Raw genomic sequence first — 25,777 nt, forward strand, 5'->3', positions numbered from 1 at the left:
AATCCCAGCAATATCCAGTGTATAATTCCACCTTGAGCTAAACCTCCCACGTACCTGGGGATGTCCTGTGGCCTGAGGAACTTGGAATGCAGGTCTAGGTTGGGCTCAGATCTGATGGATGAGCAGGTGTTAACCTGAGAATAGGGAGATGAGGGAGGAGGAACGGTCTAGAAGAGCACGTGCAAAGGTCCTGAGGCTGGAGGGAGCAGCATGCCTGAGCACAGAGAACTGCTGATAAAGTGATCAGAGATGCAGCTGGAGGAGGCGGCCAGGTGTAGGTGGGGCCCAGACTGCAGGGCCTTATGGGCCGTGCTAAGGGTTTTGTTCTTTATGCTAAGAAAGTGGGAAGTCACAGAAGGATTTTGAGCGGATGGTGGTACCAAAGATGGGTCTGGCTGCCAAGTGGAGGGCGGCTGAGTGGCAAGTGGGTAATATCCTCTCCCCAGTCCCCTCCTGCCCATTGTAACACATGGCATCGAGGCCCCTGTTTCATCTGTAGCCCCAGTTTAAAACGTATGGCAATGTTTACAAAACCCTCAGGTCATAAAGGACAGAGTGATGATAAACCACCTAATGACATTTTTCAGGTCTCACATGTGTGGGCCCAGGAGCCTGATCCAGGCACTTGTAGCCTGGTGGTACCAGTGCAGGGAGAGATGGTTTCAGGCTCGTGAGAAATTCTCCAGGCTCTGACCCTGATGCACCTCCCCGTCACCCCAACCAGGCCAACACTTGTCTTGTTGACCGCTTGTACCTCCAGCGTCTAAACAGTGCTCATGCTGGTACATGCTGAGCTATGGCAACCTATGCGGTCAACTGTGCCCATCCAACCACTCCCAGGCCTTGGGCTTAAAAACTGAAAAGGCTCCCAGAGTGGCAGCTCTACACAGGGCTGTTTGTGGCTTTGGCCGCTTTCACCCCCATGACAACCTTGGGGACAGGTATGTTACAGATGAGGCACAGGTCACTTAGCTTGTTCAAGATGACTCAGGAAGCTGCAAAGTTAGCCACATCTGTCTGATGTAGTACATGTGATGGCAAGGGTTCTAAAAGTTGAAATGTTCTAGTTCCGTGAAAAATGCCAGTGGCAGTTTGATAGGGATTGCATTGAAGCTGTAGATTGCTTTGGGTAGTAGAGTCATTTTCACAATGTTGATTCTTCCAATCCAAGAACACGGTATATTTCTCCATCTATTTGTATCATCTTTAATTTCTTTCATCAGTGTCTTTTATTTTTTTTTCGGTACACAGGCCTCTCACCGCTGTGGCCTCTCCCGTTGCGGAGCACAGGCTCCAGATGCGCAGGCTCAGCGGCCATGGCTCACGGGCCCAGCCGCTCCGCGGCATGTGGGATCCTCCCGGACCAGGGCACGAACCCGCATCCCCTGCATCGGCAGGCGGACTCCCAATCACTGCGCCACCAGGGAAACCCTCATCAGTGTCTTATAATTTTCTGCATACGGGTCTTTTGTCTCCTTAGGTAGGTTTATTCCTAGATATTTTATTCTTTTTGTTGCAATGGTAAATGGGAGTGTTTTCTTAATTTCACTTTCAGATTTTTCATCATTAGTGTATAGGAATGCAAGAGATTTCTGTGCATTAATTTTGTATCCTGCTACTCTACCAAATTCATTGATTAGCTCTAGTAGTTTTCTGGTAGCATCTTTAGGATTCCCTATGTATAGTATCATGTCATCTGCAAACAGTGACAGCTTTACTTCTTCTTTTCCGATTTGGATTCCTTTTATTTCTTTTTCTTCTCTGATTGCTGTGGCTAAAACTTCCAAAACTATGTTGAATAATACTGGTGAGAGTGGACAACCTTGTCTTCTTCCTGATCTTAGTGGAAATGGTTTCAGTTTTTCACCATTGAGGACGATGTTGGCTGTGGGTTTGTCATATATGGCCTTTATTATGTTGAGGAAAGTTCCCTCTATGCCTACTTTCTGCAGAGTTTTTATCATAAATGGGTGTTGAATTTTGTTGAAAGCTTTCTCTGCATCTATTGAGATGATCATATGGTTTCTCTCCTTCAATTCGTTATGTATCACATTGATTGATTTGCGTATATTGAAGAATCCTTGCATTCCTGGAATAAACCCCACTTGATCATGGTGTATGATCCTTTTAATGTGCTGTTGGGTTCTGTTTGCTAGTATTTTGTTGAGGATTTTTGCATCTATGTTCATCAGTGATATTGGCCTGTAGTTTTCTTTCTTTGTGACATCTTTGTCTGGTTCTGGTATCAGGGTGATGTTGGCCTCGTAGAATGAGTTTGGGAGTGTTCCTCCCTCTGCTATATTTTGGAAGAGTTTGAGAAGGATAGGTGTTAGCTCTTCTCGAACAAAAAATTTCATAATTTGTATGGAAACACAAAAGACCCCAAATAGCCAAAGCAATCTTGAGAACAAAAAATGGAGCTGGAGGAATCAGGCTCCCTGACTTCAGACTATACTACAAAGCTACAGTAATCAAGACAGTATGGTACTGGCACAAAAACAGAAATATAGATCAATGGAACAGGATAGAACGCCCAGAGATAAACCCACGCACATATGGTCACCTTATCTTTGATAAAGGAGGCAAGAATATAGAGTGGAGAAAAGACAGCCTCTTCAATAAGTGGTGCTGGGAAAACTGGACAGGTACATGTAAAAGTATGAGATTAGAACACTCCCTAACACCATACACAAAACAAAGCTCAAAATGGATTAAAGACCTAAATGTAAGCCAGAAACTATCAAACTCTTAGAGGAAAACATAGGCAGAACACTCTATGACATAAATCACAGCAAGATCCTTTTTGACCCACCTCCTAGAGAAATGGAAATAAAAACAAAAATAAACAAATGGGACCTAATGAAACTTAAAAGCTTTTACACAGCAAAGGAAACCATAAACAAGACCAAAAGACAACCCTCAGAATGGGAGAAAATATTTGCAAATGAAGCAACTGACAAAGGATTAATCTCCAAAATTTACAAGCAGCTCATGCAGCTCAATAACAAAAAAACAAACAACCCAATCCAAAAATAGGCAGAAGACCTAAATAGACATTTCTCCAAAGAAGATATACAGACTGCCAACGAACACATGAAAGAATGCTCAACATCATTAATCATTAGAGAAATGCAAATCAAAACTACAATGAGATATCATCTCACACTGGCCAGAATGGCCATCATCAAAAAATCTAGAAACAATAAATGCTGGAGAGGGTGTGGAGAAAAGGGAACACTCTTCCACTGCTGGTGGGAATGTAAATTGATACAGCCACTATGGAGAACAGTATGGAGGTTCCTTAAAAAACTACAAATAGAACTACCATACGACCCAGCAATCCCACTACTGGGCATACACCCTGAGAAAACCATAATTCAAAAAGAGTCATGTACCAAAATGTTCATTGCACCTCTATTTACAATAGCCAGGAGATGGAAACAACATAAGTGTCCATCATCGGATGAATGGATAAAGAAGATGTGGCACATATATACAATGCAATATTACTCGGCCATAAAAAGAAACAAAACTGAGTTATTTGTAGTGAGGTGGATGGGCCTAGAGTCTGTCATACAGAGTGAAGTAAGTCAGAAAGAGAAAAACAAATACCGTATGCTAACACATATATACGGCATCTAAGAAAAAAAAAAAGGTCATGAAGAACCTAGGGGTAAGATGGGAATGGAGACGCAGACCTACTACAGAATGGACTTGAGGATGTGGGGAGGGGGAAGGGTAAGCTGTGACAAAGCAAGAGAGTGGCATGGACATATATACACTACCAAACGTAAAATAGCTAGCTAGTGGGAAGCAGCCGCATAGCACAGGGAGATCAGCTCGGTGCTTTGTGACCACCTAGAGGGGTGGGATAGGGAGCGTGGGAGGGAGGAAGACGCAAGAGGGAAGAGATATGGGAACATATGTATATGTATAACTGATTCACTTTGTTATAAAGCAGAAACTAACACACCATTGTAAAGCAATTATACTCCAATAAAGATGTTAAAAACAAACAAACAACAGTGCACACACTGGCACACAGCAGGTGTTCAATAAATATTTGCTGGATGCCCCCAAAGCTTAGAAGGCTTCATGTTTCTGCCCTGAAATGAACACCGAGTTAGGGGAAAAGAGAACTAACTGCTGACTCCTACTCCATGTTAGACAGTAGTGTCTAGACCAAGGCCCCCATTCTAGCCCAGCTGTGGTCCCGACTCCCTGTGCCGGGCCGAGCAGGGCAGAGAGCGGGCGCTGTGCTGGCCTCCTCTGTGCCAGGCACTGGGCCAGGCGGTGGAGCCGGGGAACCCAGGTTCGTATCGCGACCTCCTTCCCAGCGGCCGGTCTTGGGGAAATTCCCTCATGTCTCCGAGCCTCAGCTTACCCAGGTGTAAAATCCACAAAGTCAGTGTCAGTACCTCATCCTCCTCTAACAGCAGGGGCCAGGATGAGGCGACCCGGGCTCCCTGTGACACTGGGGCCGGGGCTTTTCTGCAGAGGTCATTCCCAACCTCCCTCCCCCGCCCCCCGGGGAATTCTCAGTTTAGGTGTGTCCTGTGAGCTCAGAGGTCTGGAGGGGCAAGGAGGGGGGGTGAGGGGCGCTGGAGGGGCCGCGTGAGCCAAGTGGAAGCCCACTGACCCCGGGTGACCTTGGGCAAGTCCCTTCCCCTCCCTGGCCCGGACCAGCGTCCTCATTTATCAAGGGAGGCAGGGGACGCCTGAGTGCTGCGCCCGGCCTCAGTTTCCCCATCTGCTGCCCGGGCGTGTGGTTCCTACGTGCACTTCCGGCTCGGAAGGAAAACAAGCAACCACACGGAGGCCTTGACTCCGGGGAGGTCGGCGCGGAGGGCGGGGCGGGGGCAAAGAGTCCGCAGGCCGAGCCAGCCGGGACTGGGGCTCCCCGCGCGCAGCCGGCGCGGTGGCGGCGGGGAGCGGGCCTCTTACCTGAAGGTGGCGGCGAAGGCGACGGCGAAGGCGGCCCGGCTGCCCCGGCCCCGCCCCTCCTTCCCTTCCTCCCTCCCTCCCCCCGCGCGGGTCCCGACTGGTCCTGACGCCGCGCCGCCCGCCCCGTGCGCGCCTGGTCCTTCCGGGCTCCGGGCTCCGGGCTCCGAAATGCGTGTCCCGAGCTGCTCGCCCCGCCGCCAGCCCGCCAGAGGGTGCCGGCTTCAGGAAGTGACGGGCCAGCCCGGCGCGAGACTCGGTTTGTGGGTCTCTTCGCCTTCGGGGAAGCCACAGGGCTTCGGCTCTGCGGAAACTGCTTGCCAGGGGCTCGGTCGTCAAAAGTAAATCAGTTGCAATCGAAGAACCAGGCACAGAAACAGCCTTCCCGCATGTGTATACAGTGCTTGAAAGTTTACTGCGTGATGAGATATCCATGCGCTCCCTGAGTTTTCTTTCAGTTTCTTTAACGCCAAGTTTGGTCTGGTCTCAGGGCCTTTGCGTCTGAGGTTCCCGTGCCTGGCCCTGTGGCCCCAGCTCTCCACTCCGGTGTCCATGCAGGGTGGCACCTGTGAGGCTTCCCTGACCACCCAGCACGTTCAGCCAGAGAACAAATACTTCCTGAGCACCTACTATGTGCCAGGTACTGTTCTAAGTTCTGGGGAATCCCACTCCTGGCGCGCAGTCCTGTTCTGTGTCAATCGCAGTACTTCTCACTCTGTGGAATTGTTTGGTTTATCTTCCTGTTGGCAGTGGATTGCCTGCCATCCCCACTAGAATTTAAAAGCCTGGAGAGTCCTCTGCTGGGTGCCCAGCCCCAGGGACCGTGCCTGGCACTTGATAGGTGCTCAGAATCATATAATGAATGCATGAATGCATCTCATTCCTCTAGCAGTCCTGTGAATCTCATCACACCTGTGCTACACGAAAGGAAACCGAGGCTCAGGTCGAGGCTGTGCAGAAGCCACAGAACTAATGATGAGTGCCAGAGCTGGAGTGTGAATCATTGTGGCCACAAGGTTTTTACTGTTTCTCCAGGTAAAGATAGCCCAGTACCGTAAACAGAAAAGGCACTGGCCGGGGTCAGAGACCAGCTTCCAATACAAAGTCTGTGACTCATGCTTCTTGTGGAATGCTCTAGGCCTCTGTCTCCTCGTCTCTCCACTGGCCACTCAGGACCAAGAACAGCAGCTCTACCTACCTACAAGGCCATTGTGAGGGTCAAATGGGTTAGTAGCGTGCACCCTTCAGGGGCATAGGGGCTATATCTCAGCACGTGGGTCTTGTCAGTTGCAGTATTAATAACCACATGGAAGTGGACGCCAGCAGAAAACTTCCAGCCATCCCTCCTTCGTTCAGTGTCCGCTGGCCCCTTCTAGCCGGATTGGCTTTGTGGGACCAGGCACCATTTTGCACAACAGCCTTGCCCCGTCTCTAGTTCGAGAGAGGTTCTGTGTTAAACACTGTTGACTCCAGACTTTGGATCTGTTACAGCCCTGCCCAGTGCCCATCCCTCACCTCAGTCCCCGCCACTGAACAGCACACGGGAGCTAATCCAGAATGAAGGCTACAGGAAGGAAAGGTGGAGAAAGTATATTTACCCCTCTGGTGTATGCCTTTGAGATTTTTGAGGTTTGGTGTTGGACACTGAAGAATTTACTCTCCTCCTCTGTAAAATGAGGATAATTATGACCCCATCCAGTGCTGTCATGAGGATGAAATGAGGACATGCAGGTAAAGTGCTTTGAATGGTGTCTGGCACACAGGACATGCTCAGTAAGAATTAGCTGCTTTCATTCTTGGTAAAAGATACTTCTGCTAAGAGGTCTTCTGTCAGCTCCTCCGGAAGGAATGGTTAGGGGTTCGTGCTGGAAGGAAAAGCCTTTTCATCACCATTAACTAATTCAACCAGAATTTACTGAGTAGCTGGTGAGGTTCTAGGCATTGCAGATACAGCAAGGAAAGAACCAGAGTGTTTCCAGCAAAGTCATGGAGCTTACAGTCTAGTTTGTGAGGGAGGGGAGATGGACAATAATAACCAAACAGGTAGATAATCCATCAGTGTAAGTGTTATAAAGACAAAGTAAAGCAAGGGGAGGGAACCTGGGGGAGAGGGTGCAGTGGTCAGGGAGGCTTGCTGGCATCTGGCATAGACAGAGCATCCCAGGTGTTACTGACCAGGGTTCTCAGCCTCCTTAATCAATAGAAATTGATAAGAGGCCAGACAAGAAATTCAGGCAAGGCTTTATTGGGGTCCCTGCTGCAACAGGGGGGAGCAAGGACAAGCAACAGGTTCCCTCGCTCGATCCCTGAGCGGGGGCAAGCTGGTTCCTTTCGTGGGGTAAATGTAGGGGCGGGTCCAGGGGTCAGGCCGGAGGGGTGGCTTAGGGGATCTGCCCTCCCCTTTGGTGATGTGTGCAGGAGGCATGCGCAGTGCCCTGCTTTTGCTTCCAGCTCTTCAGAAGTGGCGGTTGGGCTTTTTGGTCTTCTTGTATCTTGTTGTCCAGAATTTGCCCCAACTGCACATGCATGCAGTTATTTTTAGTCCCTTATAGTTTCTTTGTATTTTGTTCCTTGAGGAGACGTTTGTCCAGGTGTAAGCACTGCAGCAAAGGGTCCCAGGTCCCAGGTCCCAGCCTGTCTCACAGGCAGCCAGCAACTGCAAAGCTGTGGAGAGGAGGAAGGGGGTTGACACTTTCAAGGAAAAGGCTGGAGTGGAGAGAGCTGGGGGAGAGGAATAGATGAGCTTAGAGAGGCAACGAGGGCCATGTCACTGTGAGCTTTATAAAAAGGCTGATGCTTGGGCCTAGGGTTGCGAGGCTTAGCCAGTGAAATTGCAGGACACCCAGTGACACTGGAATTTCAGATACACAAGAAATAAATACTTCTTTAGTACAAGTATGTCCCACTATTTCCCAGGACATACTTATACTAAAAAGTTATTCATTGGGTATCTGAAATTTCAATGTAACTGGGTGTCCTCTGTTTTATCTGGCAACCCTGCTTGGGCCCCACCCCTAGAGATTCTGATTCTGTTGGTCTGGGGTCAGGCCAGGCCTAGTTATTGTTCACAAGCTCACCAGGTATTTCTAACGTGTGCCCAGGAGCCACTGATGTAGGGCCTTGTTTATGGATTTTAATCTGTATAAAATGGAGAGTTGTATAGGGCTTGGGGCAGCAATGTGACATATTTTCACCTTTTCAAAGGATCCCACTGGCTCCTGGTGGTGGACTAATGGATAAGAGTGGGCGCGAGTGACTGCTTCGGAAGCTGTTTCAACGGTCCAGGTCGGGGAAGGGGCCTGTATTTGTTGAGTGCCTACTATGGGCTAGGCACAATAAAAGTATATCATGGAGGCATAGGTTCCTGGGTCCTGCCCCTCACCAAACCAGTTTAGAATTTCTCAGGGGTGTGGAAGCCTAGAAGTTTATATTTTTAACAAGTTGCCCTGGTGATTCTGGTGTTCCATCAGGTTTAGAAGAACCAATTGATTGGATTTGATTCTTCCAGGAATTACAGAAATAACCATGAATATTGTTCAGGGACCATTATCCTTGTGGCTGGTTCTCCATGTCCCATACATACTTTGTATCATTTAATCCTATGCAGTTTGTGCTATTATTAGCCCCACTTCACAGAGGAAAGAACTGAGGCTCAGCGAGGTTAAATAACTTGGGCAGGATCACCGAGCTACAAGATGGCAGAGCCAGGATTTAATCCCAGATCTGGTTGACTCTGCTATCCTGCCATCCCATAGGCTCAAACATCAGTACAGGTTCAAAGGTACTTAGATGAGTTTTGGATGATGGTTCCCCAAAAGGAGGAGGCTCCTTTGCTATGCTCCACTGATGTCTGTCCTTCCGGGATGTGAGTGGGGGCTGGCCTGGCATGAGCCTTTGTTGAATGGTACTGAATTCTGGGGATGACGTCACTGAAAGCAACCCCACATCCCTTCCCGTAGAATATCCTTATGATGCCATTGTGCTGAACTTGAGACTGAATGACACAGAAGCTCGTTTATGGTCACTTCTTTCCTAATGACACTCAAATAAACAGGGCTACCATGGGGAGGGACTGGACACAACCACAGAGGAAGGTCAGGGTGGAGGGTGCTGTGGATGGTTTCTGTTTACTATGGCTATTGTTACATCGCTGAGCAGTTTCTTGTTTGTTCTAAGGTGTCTTTGACCCAAAGAACTAAACATCTGTCTGTTAATGGGACTATCAGCTAGAATTGGCCAATCTAAGTGGCAGTCATTTAGGGTCAAAGACACTTGGGTTAGTATTTTCCCCCATTGTTCTTGTCTGTTAGGTAATAATTTTGTAGTCTTCTGCCTTATCTCTTACACAGAAGTTTGAGTGATGACCCTCTACCTGCTTCTCATCTAAGAACGCTTTGCACTTACCCCGATCTGATCTGCACTGATATGGACCTCAGTGCATGAGACCCATATCGCTGGTGGTACACAAGGTATCTTCAGCTGGTACATGAACTTGCATTAAATCACCTTGAATGATGCATGAGAAAGTTATTCCCTTTAATCCTTATTCTATTGAGAACACAGTTTGATGCTATGGAATCTTTTTTTTTGTTGTTGAGGTACAATTTTTATTTGTTTCTGATAAACTAATAATCAAGGCCATTAATTAAACTCATATTTAAACCATTTTTCTTTGTGACTTACAGGTTCACAAACACACAAAAAGTATATATATTTCTTTTTTTAAAAACAACTTTATTGGGCTTCCCTGGTGGCGCAGTGGTTGAGAGTCCGCCTGCCGATGCAGGGGACGCGGGTTCGTGCCCCCCATCCGGGAAGATCCCACATGCCGCGGAGCGGCTGGGCCCGTGAGCCATGGCCGCTGAGCCTGCGTTTCCGGAGCCTGTGCTCCGCAACGGGAGAGGGCACAACAATGAGAGGCCCGCGTACCGCCAAAAAAAAAAAACAAAAAAAACAACTTTATTGAGGTATCTTTGACTTACAAAATTATATATATTTGAGGTATACAATTTGAATTTTTGATAGTATATGTATACCTTGTAAAAGATCATCCCTGTCAAGCTAAATAACTTAATCCATCACGTGTACGTAGTTATCATTTGTGTGTGTGTGTGCGCACGCGCGTGCGCGTGTGTTGAGAAGATTTGCTTTAAGATCTATCCTCTTAGCAAATTTCAAGTATACAATATAGTATTGTTACCTATGGTCACCATGCTGTATATTAGATTTCCAGAACTCAGTCATTCATCTTGCATAACTGAGACTTTGTACCCTTTGACCAACATGTCCTCATATCTCCCTTCTCCCTCCACCCAAACCCTGGCAACTACTATTCTACGCTCTGCCGCTATGAGTTTGACTATTTTAGATTACACACATAAGTGAGATCATACAATATTTGTCTTTCTGTGTCTGGCGTATTTCACTGAGCACAAGGTCCTCCAGGTTCATCCACGTTGTTGCAAGTGGGGCAATTTCCTTCTTTTTTTAAGGCTGAATAGTATGCCATTGTACTCCTGTAACATTTGCTAATCTTCCTTTTTAACAAAGGGAGAACGGGCCTTAGCTCAGAGTCTTCGACTCTCCAAAATATTGAGTTAGGATTTAAACATCCTGTTATTTATTTATTTAATAACCTTTTTATTTTGGAAGAATTTTAGATTGACAGAAAAGTTCCAAAGACAGTACAGAATTCTTACCTAAGAATCAAATAATTCTTCACCTTGTTTCCCCAATGTTAACATCTTACATAACTATGGTACATGTTTCAAGACTGAGAAACAAATGTTGTAATAGGGAAGAACAAATCTGACTCTGTATTGGATCTGTTTCTTTTACTTTAAGCTTTGTATTCTATTGCTTTTGCTACAAGTTAAGAATGTTGCCTATAGCTTGAAATACACAGGATAGCCCATTCTGGAGGCTCTGACCTTTCAAGGTCTAATGCTTTTCCATTCATATAGAGATAAAAAGTTGCAGAGCAGAGAATAACATTTGCCTTGTTGGAGGTTTACAGAAACATGGTGATCTATCCTATGTGGACAGCTGCAAGAATAAAGGATTCTGACACCAAGAAGTTTGCAGCAACCAGACACACCCCCTCTCGTTTTAGTAAAAAAGAAGCCTGAATTCTACCTCTGGTAAATGGTTCTTTGGGACATGAGTCCACCATCTTCTTGGTTTGCTGGCTTGCTGAATAAAGTCACTATTCCCTGCCCCAACAACTTGTCTCTCAATTTATTGGCCTGTTGTGCTGTGAGCAGTACGAACTTGGACTTGGTAACAACATTGGTTCATTACTGTTAACTAAAGTATAGACTTTATTCATTGGTTTTTCTACTAATGTCCTTTTACAGTCCCAGAATCCCATCTGGGATACCACAATGCACTTAATGTTTTTGTTTGTTTGTTTGTTTTCAGCATTGATTTCACTTAAAAAATCTTTTTTTTTTAAATTTAATTTACTTTTGGCTGCGTTGGGTCTTTGTTGCTGCGCGTGAGATTTCTCTAGTTGTGATGAGCGGGAGCTACTCTTCGCTGTGGTGTGTAGGCTTCTCATTGCTTCTCTTATTGAGGAGCGCGGGCTCTAGGCATGCAGGCTTCAGTAGTTGTGGCACGTGGGCTCAGTAGTTGTGGCTCACAGGCTTAGTTGCTCCACGGCATGTGGGATCTTCCCAGACCAGGGCTCGAACCTGTGTTCCCTGTATTGGCAGGCGGTTTCTTAATCACTGCACCACCAGAGAAGTCCCCAAAAATCTTTTTATTACCTTCTGCAACAGCAAATGACCTTGGCTTTTTCTTTATGATAGAGACATCATTTTAAAACATTAAGCAAAATGAGATTATTTTAAAAAGACAGTAATAGTAAAAGTAACATGCAGATGTAGCAAAAAATTCTCAGTTTCCTCTGGGTTGACTTCACCCATGGGAAAATCCTCCCCATAGGCTGTCAAGATGGCCAGATTGGTTTCTCTCACTAGTCATTAGAATGTATGTTTCTGGGAATTTCCTGGTGGTCCAGTGGTTAGACTCTGCGCTTCCACTGCCAGGGGCCTGGGTTTGATCCCTGGTCGGGGAACTAAGATACTGCAAGCCAGGCAGAGCGGCCAAAAAAAAAAAAAGAATGCATGTTTCCGTTAGGATGTCTGGCCACTGTTGTATCCAACGCTTCCCAATGTGTGGCCAAAATCATAATGACACTGATGATTTATGGAACATAAAATCCAGAGGTAAATGGTTCCAGAGTTGGCCCCAAAGCTCAAAGACCTAAGCTCTTTCCATCTTTCATTGTCCTCAGCATGTTGGCTGTTGCCCTTCACTGTGTCATGCTGTGGCCCAAATGGCTCCCTCAGTGTCAAGCATTCTTAAGCAGTTGTGTTCAAAAGCAGAAAAGAGAAAAAGGGAGCTCTCCTCATGAGCCTTTCCTCATGGTTTCTCTCCCATAGTCAAGGTGGAAACGATTTCCCAGAAGCCCCTTTGCTGGGATCACATGTCTGGATCACATGATCACCCGTGGATGCAAGGGAGTCTGGGAAAGCAAGGAATCTGGCAAAGGGGATTGGCTCAGGCCAGTCCTAACATTTGCAGAGCTCAGGGCAAGAACACAAAGTGATAAAAAAAAAACATGTCCTAACCTTCCAACCAGACAGACACGCCTTCAAATCACATGGAATATCAGGTGTGAATTTAGAAATCCTTCAGCACCTCAGAGTTCCACGCCCTGATGTGGCTCCTGGTTTACTGTCCATCTTCCTTCTCTTCCCAGCCCCAATTCCATCCCGTACCACATGAGGTCTCCCACACAGGTGTGTGGACACTCCAGCCCATGCATCCAAGCTCTGAATACCCCTCATGCAAACAGCTGCCACTTGGCCACTCCTCAAACCTAGGAATGTGTGTAGTGGCTGCACCCTTAGGAGAATGGGTCAGGGGAGAGGTTCACTCCTGCAGTCTGGAAGTGGATTTGGGGCAGTTTGGACAGGGACTATTGGGGTACCAGGTACCCAGAGTGTGGGCTTAGGTGGGCACATCCTCTTGGCCTCGTAGGCTCCTCTCTGCATCAGGATAGAAGAGGCCAGAGGGGGGCCCTGTAAAGGATGGGGCCCAGAGCAGAGACTGCTCTTGCCGGTATTGATGGGACACATTGCTGCACAGACAAAATCAGGTTCCTCTGAAGGAGAAGGTGGAATGGCTATTGAGCAGGCAGCCCTTAGTGCCCCAGTGTGAGCTCAGTGGGACCAGGGGTCTTATGTTTTATTGACCCTCATCTCCCTAGGACCTAACCTAATGCCTAGTGTATGGTAGGTGTTTAATACATGCTTACGTGATTGAATAAGTGAGTGAATGAATGAATATCTGTGTTAGTACCACTTGAAATTGTCCTGCATCCCCTCCCACAGGGATGGATGCTGTTGGAGGCCAAGTCCCAAGGAAGTTTATCTGGGGTCTGTAGCAGAGCAAACCCCAGCACTCTGGACACCGTTCCCGCTGCACCCCGACCCACTACCATGCTCACCTCTGGTGGACAGCTGCAGGGTCTGCCAGCAAGAGTCTGCTGCTGCTATTTCAGAGTTTCAGTGCTGCTGGATGACTCTGAGCACTTCCATGCTAAGCCTTTCATGGGCCGTAGTGGACCCCACAGCCTGGTATACTGGACCCTCTGCCGCCAGGCCCAGCTTTCTTCCCTGTTCCTGACAAATTCCTGACCTAGACAGGTCCACTCTCTGTCCCTGAATATACTCTGTGTTTTCCAACTTCCATACTTTTCTCACACTATTCCTGCAATACCCTCATTCACCCCATTCTTGCTGTCTGTTCAAATCAAACCTTTCCTTCAAGACCCAGCCAGTTCCCACATCCTTCCTGAGGCTTGCCCTGGCCACCAAAACCCCCTTCCTTATGTCTTCCCTAGGAGTTCACCTATGCCATGTCCTGCCCTGGGGCACTCTTCCATTTAACATTCAACAGAGGTTGTAGACCTCACAGAGCACCGGGTCTTAGGGGAGGGGATGAGGAGGTACCGGAATCCTCTGGGTAGCTATCTTATTTATTTATTTATTTTTAAAAATTAATTTTATTTCTATATGTTTGGCTGCGTTGGGTCTTCGTTGCTGTGCGCGGGCTTTCTCTAGTTGCTGCAAATGGAGACTACCCTTCGTTGCCGTGCGCAGGCTTCTCAGTGTGGTGGCTTCCCTTGCTGTGGGGCACGGGCTCTAGATGCACTGGCTTCAGTAGCTGTGATGCGTGGGCTCAGTAGTTGTGGTGCACGGGCTCTAGAGCGTAGGCTCAGTAGTTGTGGCGAACGGGCCTAGTTGCTCCATGGCATGTGGGATCTTCCTGGACCAGGGCTTGAACCCATGTACCGTGCATTGGCAGGTGGATTCTTAACCATGACGCCATCAGGGAAGCCCTAGCTAGCTTATTTAAAAGAGGGATATTGAAGGATATGACAGGCGGTCTCGTGGACAGGCAGGACAAGACGGGCAAATGGTCAGGCCTCACTGAGACGGGCGATTTGGGATATCAGGACCTGAGGCTTTTTTCTTTGCCTCTCAGAGGACACGTGCCCCCTCTTGTCTGCCTCTGTATCAGCTTCATTCATCACTCACATCCAACTATCTATTGTACTGTGACATAAATCTGGCTCTGGACTGGCTATCTTAGCTTTCCCTCTCTATGACCTCACAACTCAAGCACCCATGAGTGATTCAGTGCTCCTTTGCCTGGAAGTGAAACAACATGGTCAAAAGGGTTTAAGCAAAGAAAAAGAATTTGTTGACCCATGTAACTATTGAGAAGTTCAGAGGGAAGTCAGGTTTCAGGTGTGTCCAGATCTAGGTACTCAAATAATGTGATTAGGAACCTCTCTCTATCACTGGGCTCAGCTTTGCTCTGGGTTGGCTTCACCCATAGAAAAATCCTTCCCTTAGTGGGGCAAGATGGTGACCAGAAAGTCCAAACATTCTACCAGCCTAGCGACTCTGGCAGAGAAAATACTTCCTCCAGGTAGCTCCAGTAATATTCCTGGGTAGAGCTGACATTGGCTTAGCTTTGAACCAGACCTTGTGGCCAGGGGACATGATGCTTTGATTGGCAGGTTTGAGACACATGCTCTACCCATAAAAGATGAATATGGTATTGTTACTATCAGAACCCACTTGGACTGAGATCGGGTGGGGAGGAGGCAGGCCTCTCAAAGAGAGACCCAATCAAGTTGGAGTTCAGCTCTAATTAGCTGTGACGGGGTGGGGATTGACTCACACCTGCTGCTCTCTCTACTCAACACCTCTTGTTCTTCTGCAAATAGCATTCTCCTTTGTTTGAGGTCCTTCTCCTTCCTAATCACAAGATTCTCTTGGGGCTGCTAGTCACAGCCCTGCTGATCGAAGAGGAGGGGCGTGTGACCCAAGATGACCAATCAGACTCCTTCCTTGGGATTTTTCATCATTTAACCAAAGGAAGAACGTCTGCTCCTTTCTTTCTGGAGGTGAAGCTAGGAAGACATGAGTAGGAGCTGGCCAAGTTTCCAATCTCATGGACAAAGCTGGTCGGTGAGAACAAGACTCAAATGCAGAGAGAACAGGAGATGGAAATGGAGAGAAACAGTCTGAATGAAGCCCCATACCTTAGTTTCACCGTTGCCAAGACCCAGCAGGAAACTGCCTTTGCCACCATTTGGTTAAATGAGCCAATACGTTCATCTTTTTGCCTAACTTGGGTAGCTAGTGTTTCTTGGGCACATCCTGTGTGCTGGTACACGGTGCTAAATGGTCTCTACAGGTGATCTCTTTTGATGCTCATAACTCCATCGTTATTTCCCCATTTTATAGGTGTGAGAACGAGGATTAGGGAGTTTGAGGGACTCATTCATACAGCCAATAAGTAGCAGAGTCAGGATTCAAACCAGACAGACCATCGACAGAGCAACCCACAAAGCTCTAAAACCCGGGGTGAATTGGTTGTGGATGGGGCAGGCATCCGAATGCGGGAGTAGCGCTGGGTACCAGCCTCAGGCCCGGCCTTTGCCCTCAAGCTGCTTACACTCTGTAGCGTTGTTAAGTTAGGTTTAAAGTTTTATTTTTTCACTATGAAATATGTACAGAAAAGCACATCCAAGATGTAGGCACTGTTTATAAATAATTAGAAAATAAGTCTCATCGGTGTAACTATCGCTTAAGTCCAGAAATAGAACATGAGCAGCATTCCAGAGCCCCACTGGCTGCCTCTCTGCAGGGAGAACCACCTCCTCTAGGGCTACCCTTTGTCTTAGACGGTCCAGATCTCACGCTGGGGTCTGATTTTAGCACCTATGTGCATATCTTCTTTCCCTAGCTAGGGAGAGGCTGACAGGGGTGTTACTGGTAAGGACCATCACTACCCCTGTATTTTTTTGCTTCCCCCACTTGCCAGGTGAGTAATAAGTGCTCACACACATTTGTTGACAGGTTGACCGGAATGGGCGAGCACCTACTCTATGTCGGGAACTGTGCCACGTGTTTTGCGCATTATCTCATTGAATTGTCACAGAACTTCCCTCAGGTAGGTTTGATTAGCTTGCATTTCCAAACAAGGAAACTAAGTTCAGGGAAGGCAGGTATCACACCCAAGGTCACACAGAGAATAAATGGAGGGACTTGGTTTTGAACCCAGGTGTGTCTGTTACTGAGGGCCCTTCTTTTCTTTTTTTTCTTTTTCTTCCTTCTTTTCTTTTGGTACATTTTGATTGGGGCAGGGAAGGTGAGGAAGCAAGGGAGAGAGGTGAGGGTAGGAGGGGGATGGTAAATGCAGGGACTGAATGAGGCGGAGCTGGATTAGACCGTCTGCGTTCAAACCCTAGCTCTGCCACTTAAGCAAGTTCCTTACCTTCTCTCTGCCTCAGCCGCCTACCTAAATAGGAGCTCTGTGTCAATTCACTGAGATGACGCGTCAAATGTCTAGCATAAAGAATAACAGGGCTGTTGTGAAGAACAAAAAGGTTAAGGAAGCTCTGAGAACAGCGGCCTGAATGTAGTGAGCACTTGATAAACGTTAGCCAGGATGATTGCTGCAGTTGTTTTGGAACTGCTGCACCCACAGCTACTTTGCAGGCTGTTTTCTTTTGCAATCTGACTCCAGTGAAGGACCTCTGGCTGATTGTCTACTAGAGCTTGTTTCTTCTGGGGATTCTGAGGCCCATAGACCAGAGACCAGCCTCCTCCCAAAGTGGCTGGCCTGAGATCCAATGCCGTGTTTTCCCATCTGACCCCACGTCTGAGCAGAGCTGACCTGGGCACCGTTCTCCTGGGCCTGATATCAGGGCAGCCTCGCCACGAGGTCAGGCTGGCTCTCAGGAGGGCTGAGGGTGGGGGTACCAGAGGGCTTCCGCTACCTGGCCTGTGGCATTGCAGCTTTCCTTTCCCAGGCTTGGGAGGGGCTGAAGTTCATGGTGGGATTTTTCAGCAAGCAGGAGCGTGGACAGCTCCTGTATTAGGTCACGAATGTTGGTTGCAAGCAACAGAAACTGATTCTGGCTATCTAAAGAAAAAAATAATAATTGTGGGGAAGGAACCTGAGGGTTTACTGACCCTCAAGGACCAGAAGCTATGGGGACCATCTGCTCTGTTGCTGCCACTTTATTTATTTTAAATGTAAAAACGATGTATTTATTTATTTATTTGGCTGCGTCGGTTCTTGGTTGAAGCATGCGGGCTGGGATCTTCATTGTGGCATGCGGGATCTTTTAGTTGAGGCATGTGGGATCTAGTTCCCTGATCAGGGGTCGAACCTGGGCCCCCTGCATTGGGAGCATGAAGTCTTAGCCACTAGACCACCAGGGAAGTCCCATGTTGCTGCCACTTTAAACACTCATCTCTTCTTCATCCCTAGCTCCAGATTCCAGTTCTGGAAAAGATCATATGACATATATCATGTGACTGCTTCAGGTGAAACGGGAGGTGGGTAGAGGAAGGACCAAGCGCCCCAACTGGTGTAGTGGTTGCTGGTGGAACTCCCCCTTGGGCAAGATGAGCTACAGGGCAGTTTCCTTAGTAAGGGAGGTGGGGGAACAAGGGGGGCTCAGTTGAATATAAGACAGTCAAAGGAAACAAGACGAAGGTCCACTTTGGTCCTGCCCTCTTTGAGCGTACAGGCTCTTATGGTGGGTTCCTCAAGCATCCTGAAAGATACGCTTTCCTGCTTCTCAATGCAGACAGGGTGCTAAGAAGCAGTGTGGGGCAGTGGGAAGTGCAGACATAGCTTTAGAGTCAAACAGTAGGTTCAAATTCTAGTATCTCACTTACTCGCTTGTGACCTGAAGGTCAGGTGTCTTAATGACTTGGGTTCTAACTCTTTAATCTGTGAAATGGGGACAATAACTCAGTAATTCTCATATGGTTGTTGCTAAGATTAAGGATAATTTAGGAACTGTGGGCTCTGATTCCAACTCCATCTCTGACATATTGGGCTCTGTCTGGGGGGAAATCACAGGGCTTCTCTGAGCCTCGATTTCCTATCTACACAATGGGGGTGAGGAATGAATCTTGGGAATCAATCAGACTTGATTGGCAACGATGGTCTTGGCAACGATGAAACTAAGGTATGGGGCTTCATTCAGACTGTTTCTCTCCATTTCCATCTCATGTTCTCTCTGCATGGCTTATTTTGAGCCTGACATTTCTATGTATGTGCCGTATGACTCTGGGCAAGTTATTTAGCTGAACTTGAAGCAGCCCAGCTAAGGGGCCTGTTGCAAGCACAGGCACAGGATAGATGCTGTATTGGTTCCTAGGGCTGCCATACCAAGATGCCACAATACCTGGTTGCTTAAACAATAGAAACTTATTGTCTCACAGAGTTCTGCAGGCTACAAGTCCAAGATCAAGGCGTTGGTAGGATTGGTTCCTGATGAGAGCTCTGAGAATCTCTTCCGGGCCTCTCTCCTGGCTTCTGGTCATTTCCTGGCCATCTTTGGCATTCCTTGGCTTATAGGAACATAACCCTTGTCTCAGCCTTCACCTTCACATGGCTGTCTTCTTCCTGTGTATCTTCATATTGTCTTTCTTCTTTGTATGTCTGTCTCTACGTCCAATTTCCCCCTTTTTATAAGAATGCCAGTCATACTGGATTAGGACCCACCCCAATGACCTCATTTTAACTTGATTATCTCTGTAAAAACCCTATTTCCAAATAAGGTCACATTCTGAGGTAGTGGGGGTTAGGACTTCAACATATATTTTGGGGGGAGGGGGGACACAATTCAACTTTGCACTTATTAGTTTTCCTTTTTCATCAAAATTCCTTATCAAATAAGATGAAATGTCTTGCTCAGTACCTGGCACAGAGAAGACCTTGAATAAATATTTGTTGAATAAATGCTCAGATGGATCTTAGCTTCCATGGTGTCCTGCATTCTTCAGAGAGTTCTCTACTGACCCAGGAAATATTCTGCCTTAAAAAAAGTAACTTCGAGGTTTTTGGACAAGAATATAAAGTTCGTATGAATAGCTCCAGGCAGATTCAAGAGCTTGGATCTCACCTCTCTTTGACTATGCTCTATGCTGTTCCCATAGCCTGAGAGATTGTGGGAATGTCCTTCATCCTCGGAAATGTTTTCCATCGCCACAGAGAATTCATTGTTCCAGAAAAGACTGCAAGACTTCCTCCAGTCATTTGAAAAGGGCTTCCAATAATGAACAGGTGCTTTAGGGAGACGAGAACACGGCTGTGGGTAACGGGACAGGTGACCTCCACAAACTTCTACCCTTGAGTCCCCCATCCAAAGAGGGGATGCCGTCTCTTCTTAGTTTTTCACCCTTGGGGCCAGGGGCCCACATACCTCGCGTGCTTACAGTGTGCTGGGAATGTTTCATCTGATACAGCAAAGTGACTCAAAGCCTAAACTCTGGAGCTGGACCTGGTCTTGGCCTCACCATCACCTCATTGTGTGATCTTGAGCAAAGTTACTTAACTTCTCTTTGCCTCAGCATCCCTGTTGGTAATTTGAGGGTAATTGATAATAGCATCTACGTTCTAGCAGATGTAATAACATATGTAATACACTTTGCGTGGTGCATTCAAACCATGTTAGCGATGATTGTTTTCTTATATTAATGAAGATGTTGCTGCCATTGAGGCTGGTTAATGGGGGAGGTAAATTCTAGTGCCTGGGTTTTAATATATTTCCTTATTAATAAGACTGAATAAAATAAGACGAGTCTGTTCTCATCATTCCTGTTGGGGCTTTCTAGAACTCAGCCCATCTCTCCTTGTCTTCTCCCTTCCTTCTTTACTTCCTTGCAGTCCTCAATGCTCAACCATGGCTTATTTTGCTAATTCCCCCACAACCCTGTGAAATAGGTATATAACCTGTTTCATGGATAAGGAATCTGAGACTCAGAGAGGCGAGGTGACTTCTAAGCAGTGAAGCTGGAATTCAAGCCAGGTATGTCTGACTTCCAGGTCACAGAATAGGGTGATGGGGCTGATGGGGATGAAACGTGGCCTCCCCCTGTAATTCCTCTCCATCCTTAGGACCTAAGCACAAGGTTCTCCACCAGATCGGCCTGTCCTGGACAACACCTACTCCGGACTGGCTTCTCTACCCCATCACCAAGGCTGGCCCCCTGCTCTATCACACCGGACAGGCCCCGTGGAACCCGTTCACCCCCAGGGGTCAATGTCTGATGGTAAAGGCAGACTGTTAGGACACGGAATTCTCATTCAGCAGCACTTTGAATCCCCACGGAGGCCCTGGGAGGTGTGTGGCATCCTCCACACACGCTGCGTTACAGGTGGGCACACCATGGCTCAGAGAAGTTCTGTTACTCCTATTGGCCACACACTGGGTCAGAGCCTGCCTTTGAGCCTTGGCCTGCCCCTCCGATTTCTTCCACTTACACCCTTTTGCAGCACTGCCTGTTTCCTCTGTTCCTCTCCAGGGCAGCCTGGGCTGAAATTAGCCCCTGGTGCTCTCTGCCCCAACACTGCCAGGGGCCAACAGTACTCAGGGACCAGCTGGGCTTCAGGACAATGGGACAGAAGTGTCGAGACATCTTTGCCCATGGGGATGGAGGGCACGTTGGTCATGTGCTAACACAGCTCCCTTCAGGGGAGGCTGGCACTTGGTGGTAAAAGTCAGGAAAGCCATCCCACTTTTATCATTCTCTTTTCTTTCTCTTTAGCATAGACAATAGATTCCAGAATTCTCGGGCTTCTCTGAGCACCTGACTACTGGAATTTGGAGGCTCCTGTGATTAGTTTCCTATTCTCTCTCGCAAGCCCACAAGCAGTGACCAGCTTCCTGGTTGTTTTGAAACTGCACACAAAGGAGGAAACATGTGGGAGCAGAAAGAACAATGGGTTGATTTCCTAGGGGGCTCTGGCAGTGGCTGGCTGTGCAACCTCAGGCAGATGAATTGACCTCTCTGATCCTCAGTATCCTCATCGGCAAGATGGTTTCTTCTTCATAAAGCTGTTATGAAGATTCAGCTAGATAATGGACATAAAGCTGTTAATGCAGTGCTGGGTGCACAGTAAGCACTCCGTAAACATGAGCCCACCGTTACTTTGGTAGAAATGGTGTTGTCATTAGCAACTGAAACCTTGGTGGAGGTTTTCTTCTTGGTGGAGGGTCCAAGAATGAGATGGAATGGGAGTGGAGGTGAGTGAGGAAAGGATGTTCTTTCCTTCTCCTACGGGCAACCATCCCAAACTGCACATGCCCGAGGCCAGCTCTGGAAATGCCAAACAATTCTTGTCATTTATCCATCCTATGGAGACAGGGTGTCCTCCAGGCCCGCTTGGCGTTGGCTTAAAAGCATGGGCACATGTACACCCACACGCACTCACCCACACTCTTTCCCAGCATCAGGAGTTAATAAGGCCAACAGCATGGGTGTCACAGTGTGCCCTGAAGGTACCTTATAAGAAAAAGGAAGATTTTTTGTGTGTGTGCAGACTGCAAGAACAGCTAATTGCATACAGACTTACATTTTGACTTTTCTGGGTGTGACTCCACAGGGGATGTGACCCCACTTTCATTATCTGGGAGCCCAACAGCATCCTCAGCTTCTGGGCTTCAGGGGACTTAGGAATAATCCAGTGCTACTGGCTCATTCTGGGGAAGTGAAGCTCAGAGAGCCAGAAGGCCCTGTTCAACAACACACACGCAACGGCTGGGCCGGGGCCAACCTGCACGCCCCCCCCCCCCCAGCCCCCTCCACGCGCTGCAGTGGCGGTGTTCTCTCATCCCTCCCTGACAAAGGGACCGTCACCGCGAACTTCACGTCCAGCCTGCAACTGTCATCCTATCAGGAGGAAAGGCGGGCAAGGAGGGACCATGGATTGTACTCAACGAACCCTTCTGAGGTTTCAAGTCTGCTTCCCAGTTACAGGGTCTTTGGAAGGAAATAATGTGACATCTCCTGTCTTTTACTCCCCTGCACCCTGATGGGTCCCCCCATGGCTGACGCCTGACTCTGGCAGAAGTCTCCTCTCTGTTATGGAGCAGAAACGGTGGAGAAAAGACACAAAAGCCTTTCAGATGGCTGTGACTCTCAGGGAGAGGCAGGAAATGTGGGGTTACTGGAGAGGACTGTTTCATTTATGGGGCCTCTTATCTTTATGACAAAAGCTCAAATGGGCATCGGGAGGTGGTAAGAAAGAAACAATGCCCATAAAGATTTCGTTCTAGAGTGTGGGATCGTGGGCATCCAGTGGGCAGCTGGACCCGCTGTGGGGGGTTGGGGGTAGTTCTTGTAACGCTGTGATTCTCTGTTAAGTTAGGGCCTGCTGACATGGAACTGAGAAATCCTGGTGGAGCTGCTGAGAGCAATTCCCAGACCCACCTGTGTCTTCTCCAACCCTCCCCAACTCTGCCAACCAAATGTGGGCATCCCCTGGCAGCAGCAGAAGACCCACTCCTCCACACAAGTTCTCCCTCTCCATTCCTGGGGGCAGCTCAATGGGAGACCCGAACCCCCAGGACCTTTGGTGAGGTGGGATGGGCACGAGATGGACAACATCCGGGGGAGCACAGGAGGACTTCCTGTGGGCTCTGACTTCCCCAGAGGGAAAATGTGTCACAGCCAGAAATAGAAACAAACGACCCCAAACACACAAAACCAAACCGAAAGCAAGCAAGAAACAACCAGATACATAAACTGCAGAAAAAGGAGTTCCAGTTCTATTTGTTGTGCGATAACGTCAATATTTGTAATACTTTTATCAAGGTATAGAAGGAAAAACGGGAGCATTGGAATAAGCGGAACAGAAGGTCCCCCCACCCCTGTAGCATTCAAGTACTCTGTGCCTCTTCCCCGTTCCCGAACAGTTTAGCTATGCTGTTCCCTGAGCAGGTGTAAGTCTATCGTCCAAACACACGGTTCTTGACCCAAGACTGCCATTCTGGCTTTGGCTTGCAGGTCCAGCTGGCGTTTACTGTCCCAAGGGAGCCAGTCTGATGCAGAGCCCCTTACCCTGTTCACTGTGACAGTAAACGGGCCGCAGAGACAGAAGTCCCCAAACACTGCCTGGTCGGAGCGCTCTCAGGCGATGGAAGAGATCTCGCTGGGTTTCTGCTCTCTGCAGAAGAGAGTCCTGGGGGAGGACCAGTAGCCGGCCTGGCTGCTGCGGCGACAGCAGAAAAGCATGGACAACAGCAGGGCCAGTGCGACGATGAAGGTGAGCATCCACCAGATGATGCCCGGGTAGATGAAGGGCAGGATGAGGACGAGGAGCAGGACCAGTAGGAACAGGTGTGCCGCCAGGCGCCGCGCTGCCACGCAGTTGGCACTCTCCGCGTCCTGTTCATCCTCTCCGGCTAAGCTGGGATGCCCTGCTCTCAGGGTAGCAGGATTCACCAGTCCCTGAGGACAGAGCTGCACCTCCGGGCCCGGCTGGGCCAGCTGCCCCAGCACGGCCTCCTGGTCACGCAGGCTGCAGATGAGGCCCCCGGGGACGGCAGTGACCTTGCGGCACAGTGGGCAGGTGATGGACCAGGTGTCGTCCTGCACGCACAGCAGCAGCTTCAGGCAGACGGCACAGAAGGTATGCTGGCAGCCCAGCAGCTTGGGCAGCCGGGCACGGCTATAGGACTCCCGGCACACCAGGCACTCCAGGTTGCTATCCACGGAGCCGCGATGGCCCCCAGCAGGGCCCGCGGTGTCAGAGGCGGTGGCTTCTTTGGACGTAAGCTGGGGCTGCTGCAGGAGCTCAGGGCAGGCCATTCTGGGCACAGGAGCCACTGGGACGTGGCAGCTCAGGACCTGGGCATCGACAGGGAAGTGTCAGCCGGTGTCACTGGGACCTGGATGTGGTCTGACCTCAGGCTGGGCTGCTCAAGCCTCTGTTTCCTTCTCGTCGTCATCAGCCGTCTAGCACTGCTCTCCCGGGGCTGCTCAGCTTGTTTCTCGGCTCACGTTGTCCCTTCAGTTATTATTATTTCTTTCCTTGAAACCTGGGGTTAATCAGTAACTTGAGGGCCTGGAAGGGCCAAGGGGGCAGGGTCAGTGCGTGAGTCAGGATTTTCCTGTGGCACCTGGTGCCCCATGAGTGCCCGCGGGATTATGGCTTCAGGGTACATTAGAATCACCACCACCACCCCCTGCCCCCCACCCCAGGAGCCTTTTAAAATGCAGGTTTCTAGGTCCCAAACCCAGAGACTGAGATTCAGCAAGGTCTGGATGGGAATCTTAGAATCTGCTCAGTTAACAAACATCACGATGATTCTAACCCAGGTGGACCAGGGGGACCTCACTTTGAGAAACACGGCCATGGGTGTTTCCCAAAAGGTTTTGGATGTCAGGATCAGCGGGAAAAAGTTTATTCGTGCTTTGAGAATGTGTGCAAGCAGGTGGCCCTGTGAAGGAGAAAGAAGTGATGGGGAAAGTATTCTGAGTAGCAGGGGAGAAAAAGTCCAGCCAAACAGTAAAACCGAAACAGTGATACAGGTATGTATCACCTGCTACTGCCGTCTGTTCCTTTACAGTCACAATAATTGTATTAACCGTTACCGGTTCCCAAGCATCTCATCCCTATCCAGCTGTGCGCTTCACATTCCTACTAACAGGTACAATTTGTTGTGTGCCGGGCACACTGCAGAGCCAGTAGTAATAAAAACAGCTGCTGTCTGTTTGGGCCTGCTTGGAGCCGAGCCTCAAGACAGAATCTTCACCTGCCATCTCCCTGCATCCTGGCACAGCCCTGTAAGGAAGGCGCTGCCGAGGTCTGGAAGCAAAGGCAGGGTGTGGTCAGGGCAGGCCTGCCAGCTGCCTGTCAAGGGGCCTTTCATGGGGCCAGGACCCCGTGGAATCTACCAGCGTCCAAGGTCAGGTTCCCAGCCTCTTGCGTCCAGGAACTCAATCTCGCCCTTTGGTGTAGAGGCAGTTGGCCTTCAGGCAGCTGACTCAAGCTAACAGGACTCATGTGGGACTGAAAGACATACATAGCATGCAGTTAAGAAAACGTGATTCCCATAATGGAAAAGAATAGGAAAAAGGAAAAAAATATATATGTATAACTGAATCACTTTGCTGTACACCAGAGACTAACAAGACATTGTAAATCAACCATGCTTTAATAGCAAATTTAAAATTAAAAAAGAAAAGGCGATTTCCTCACTTTGCCCTGAACGTCAGGGGGTGGGGTGGTGCAATCCACCTCCTCAAAGTAATGCCTCACCTACGTCACGCCGAATCCAGAAGGACGAGCTGCACCGTCCTTTGCAGCTTCTGTCACCAGCTGAGGTCCACAGAGTCCAGCTCTTCTGACCCAGTGCTTTCCTCCGCCCTAAGGGACAGGCTCTGCTCTCTTGCTTCACCCTCCCCCTGGGTCCCCTGTCTCTGAAATCGAATTCTCCACC

The 25,777-nt window shown here is 48.5% G+C and overlaps 2 protein-coding genes across 14 annotated transcripts in view; both read right to left on the reverse strand.

Annotated features, from left to right (window-relative positions):
- TMCO4 (transmembrane and coiled-coil domains 4) overlaps window positions 1-5,027 on the reverse strand; it is a 95,995-nt gene extending 90,968 nt beyond the window's left edge. For 9 of the 13 annotated variants that reach the window (XM_067722462.1, XM_067722441.1, XM_067722397.1 and 6 more), the window contains exon 1: window positions 4,945-5,027. The gene's annotated coding sequence lies outside the window, so the exon portion shown is untranslated. The remainder of the gene's footprint in view (window positions 1-4,944) is intronic. The other 4 variants (XM_067722477.1, XM_067722413.1, XM_067722454.1 and 1 more) reach the window with 3 other exon arrangements.
- An 18,146-nt stretch (window positions 5,028-23,173) lies between these two features.
- On the reverse strand, window positions 23,174-24,304 carry RNF186 (ring finger protein 186). The gene has a single exon (XM_067711690.1). It carries the CDS (start codon window positions 24,141-24,143, stop codon window positions 23,463-23,465), a length of 681 nt encoding a protein of 226 aa, XP_067567791.1. The 5' UTR covers window positions 24,144-24,304; the 3' UTR covers window positions 23,174-23,462.
- Between the last annotated feature and the right edge of the window lie 1,473 nt (window positions 24,305-25,777).

The sequence above is a fragment of the Pseudorca crassidens genome, chromosome 2, assembly GCF_039906515.1.
Source record: "Pseudorca crassidens isolate mPseCra1 chromosome 2, mPseCra1.hap1, whole genome shotgun sequence".
In the NCBI taxonomy this organism is placed as follows: domain Eukaryota; kingdom Metazoa; phylum Chordata; class Mammalia; order Artiodactyla; family Delphinidae; genus Pseudorca; species Pseudorca crassidens.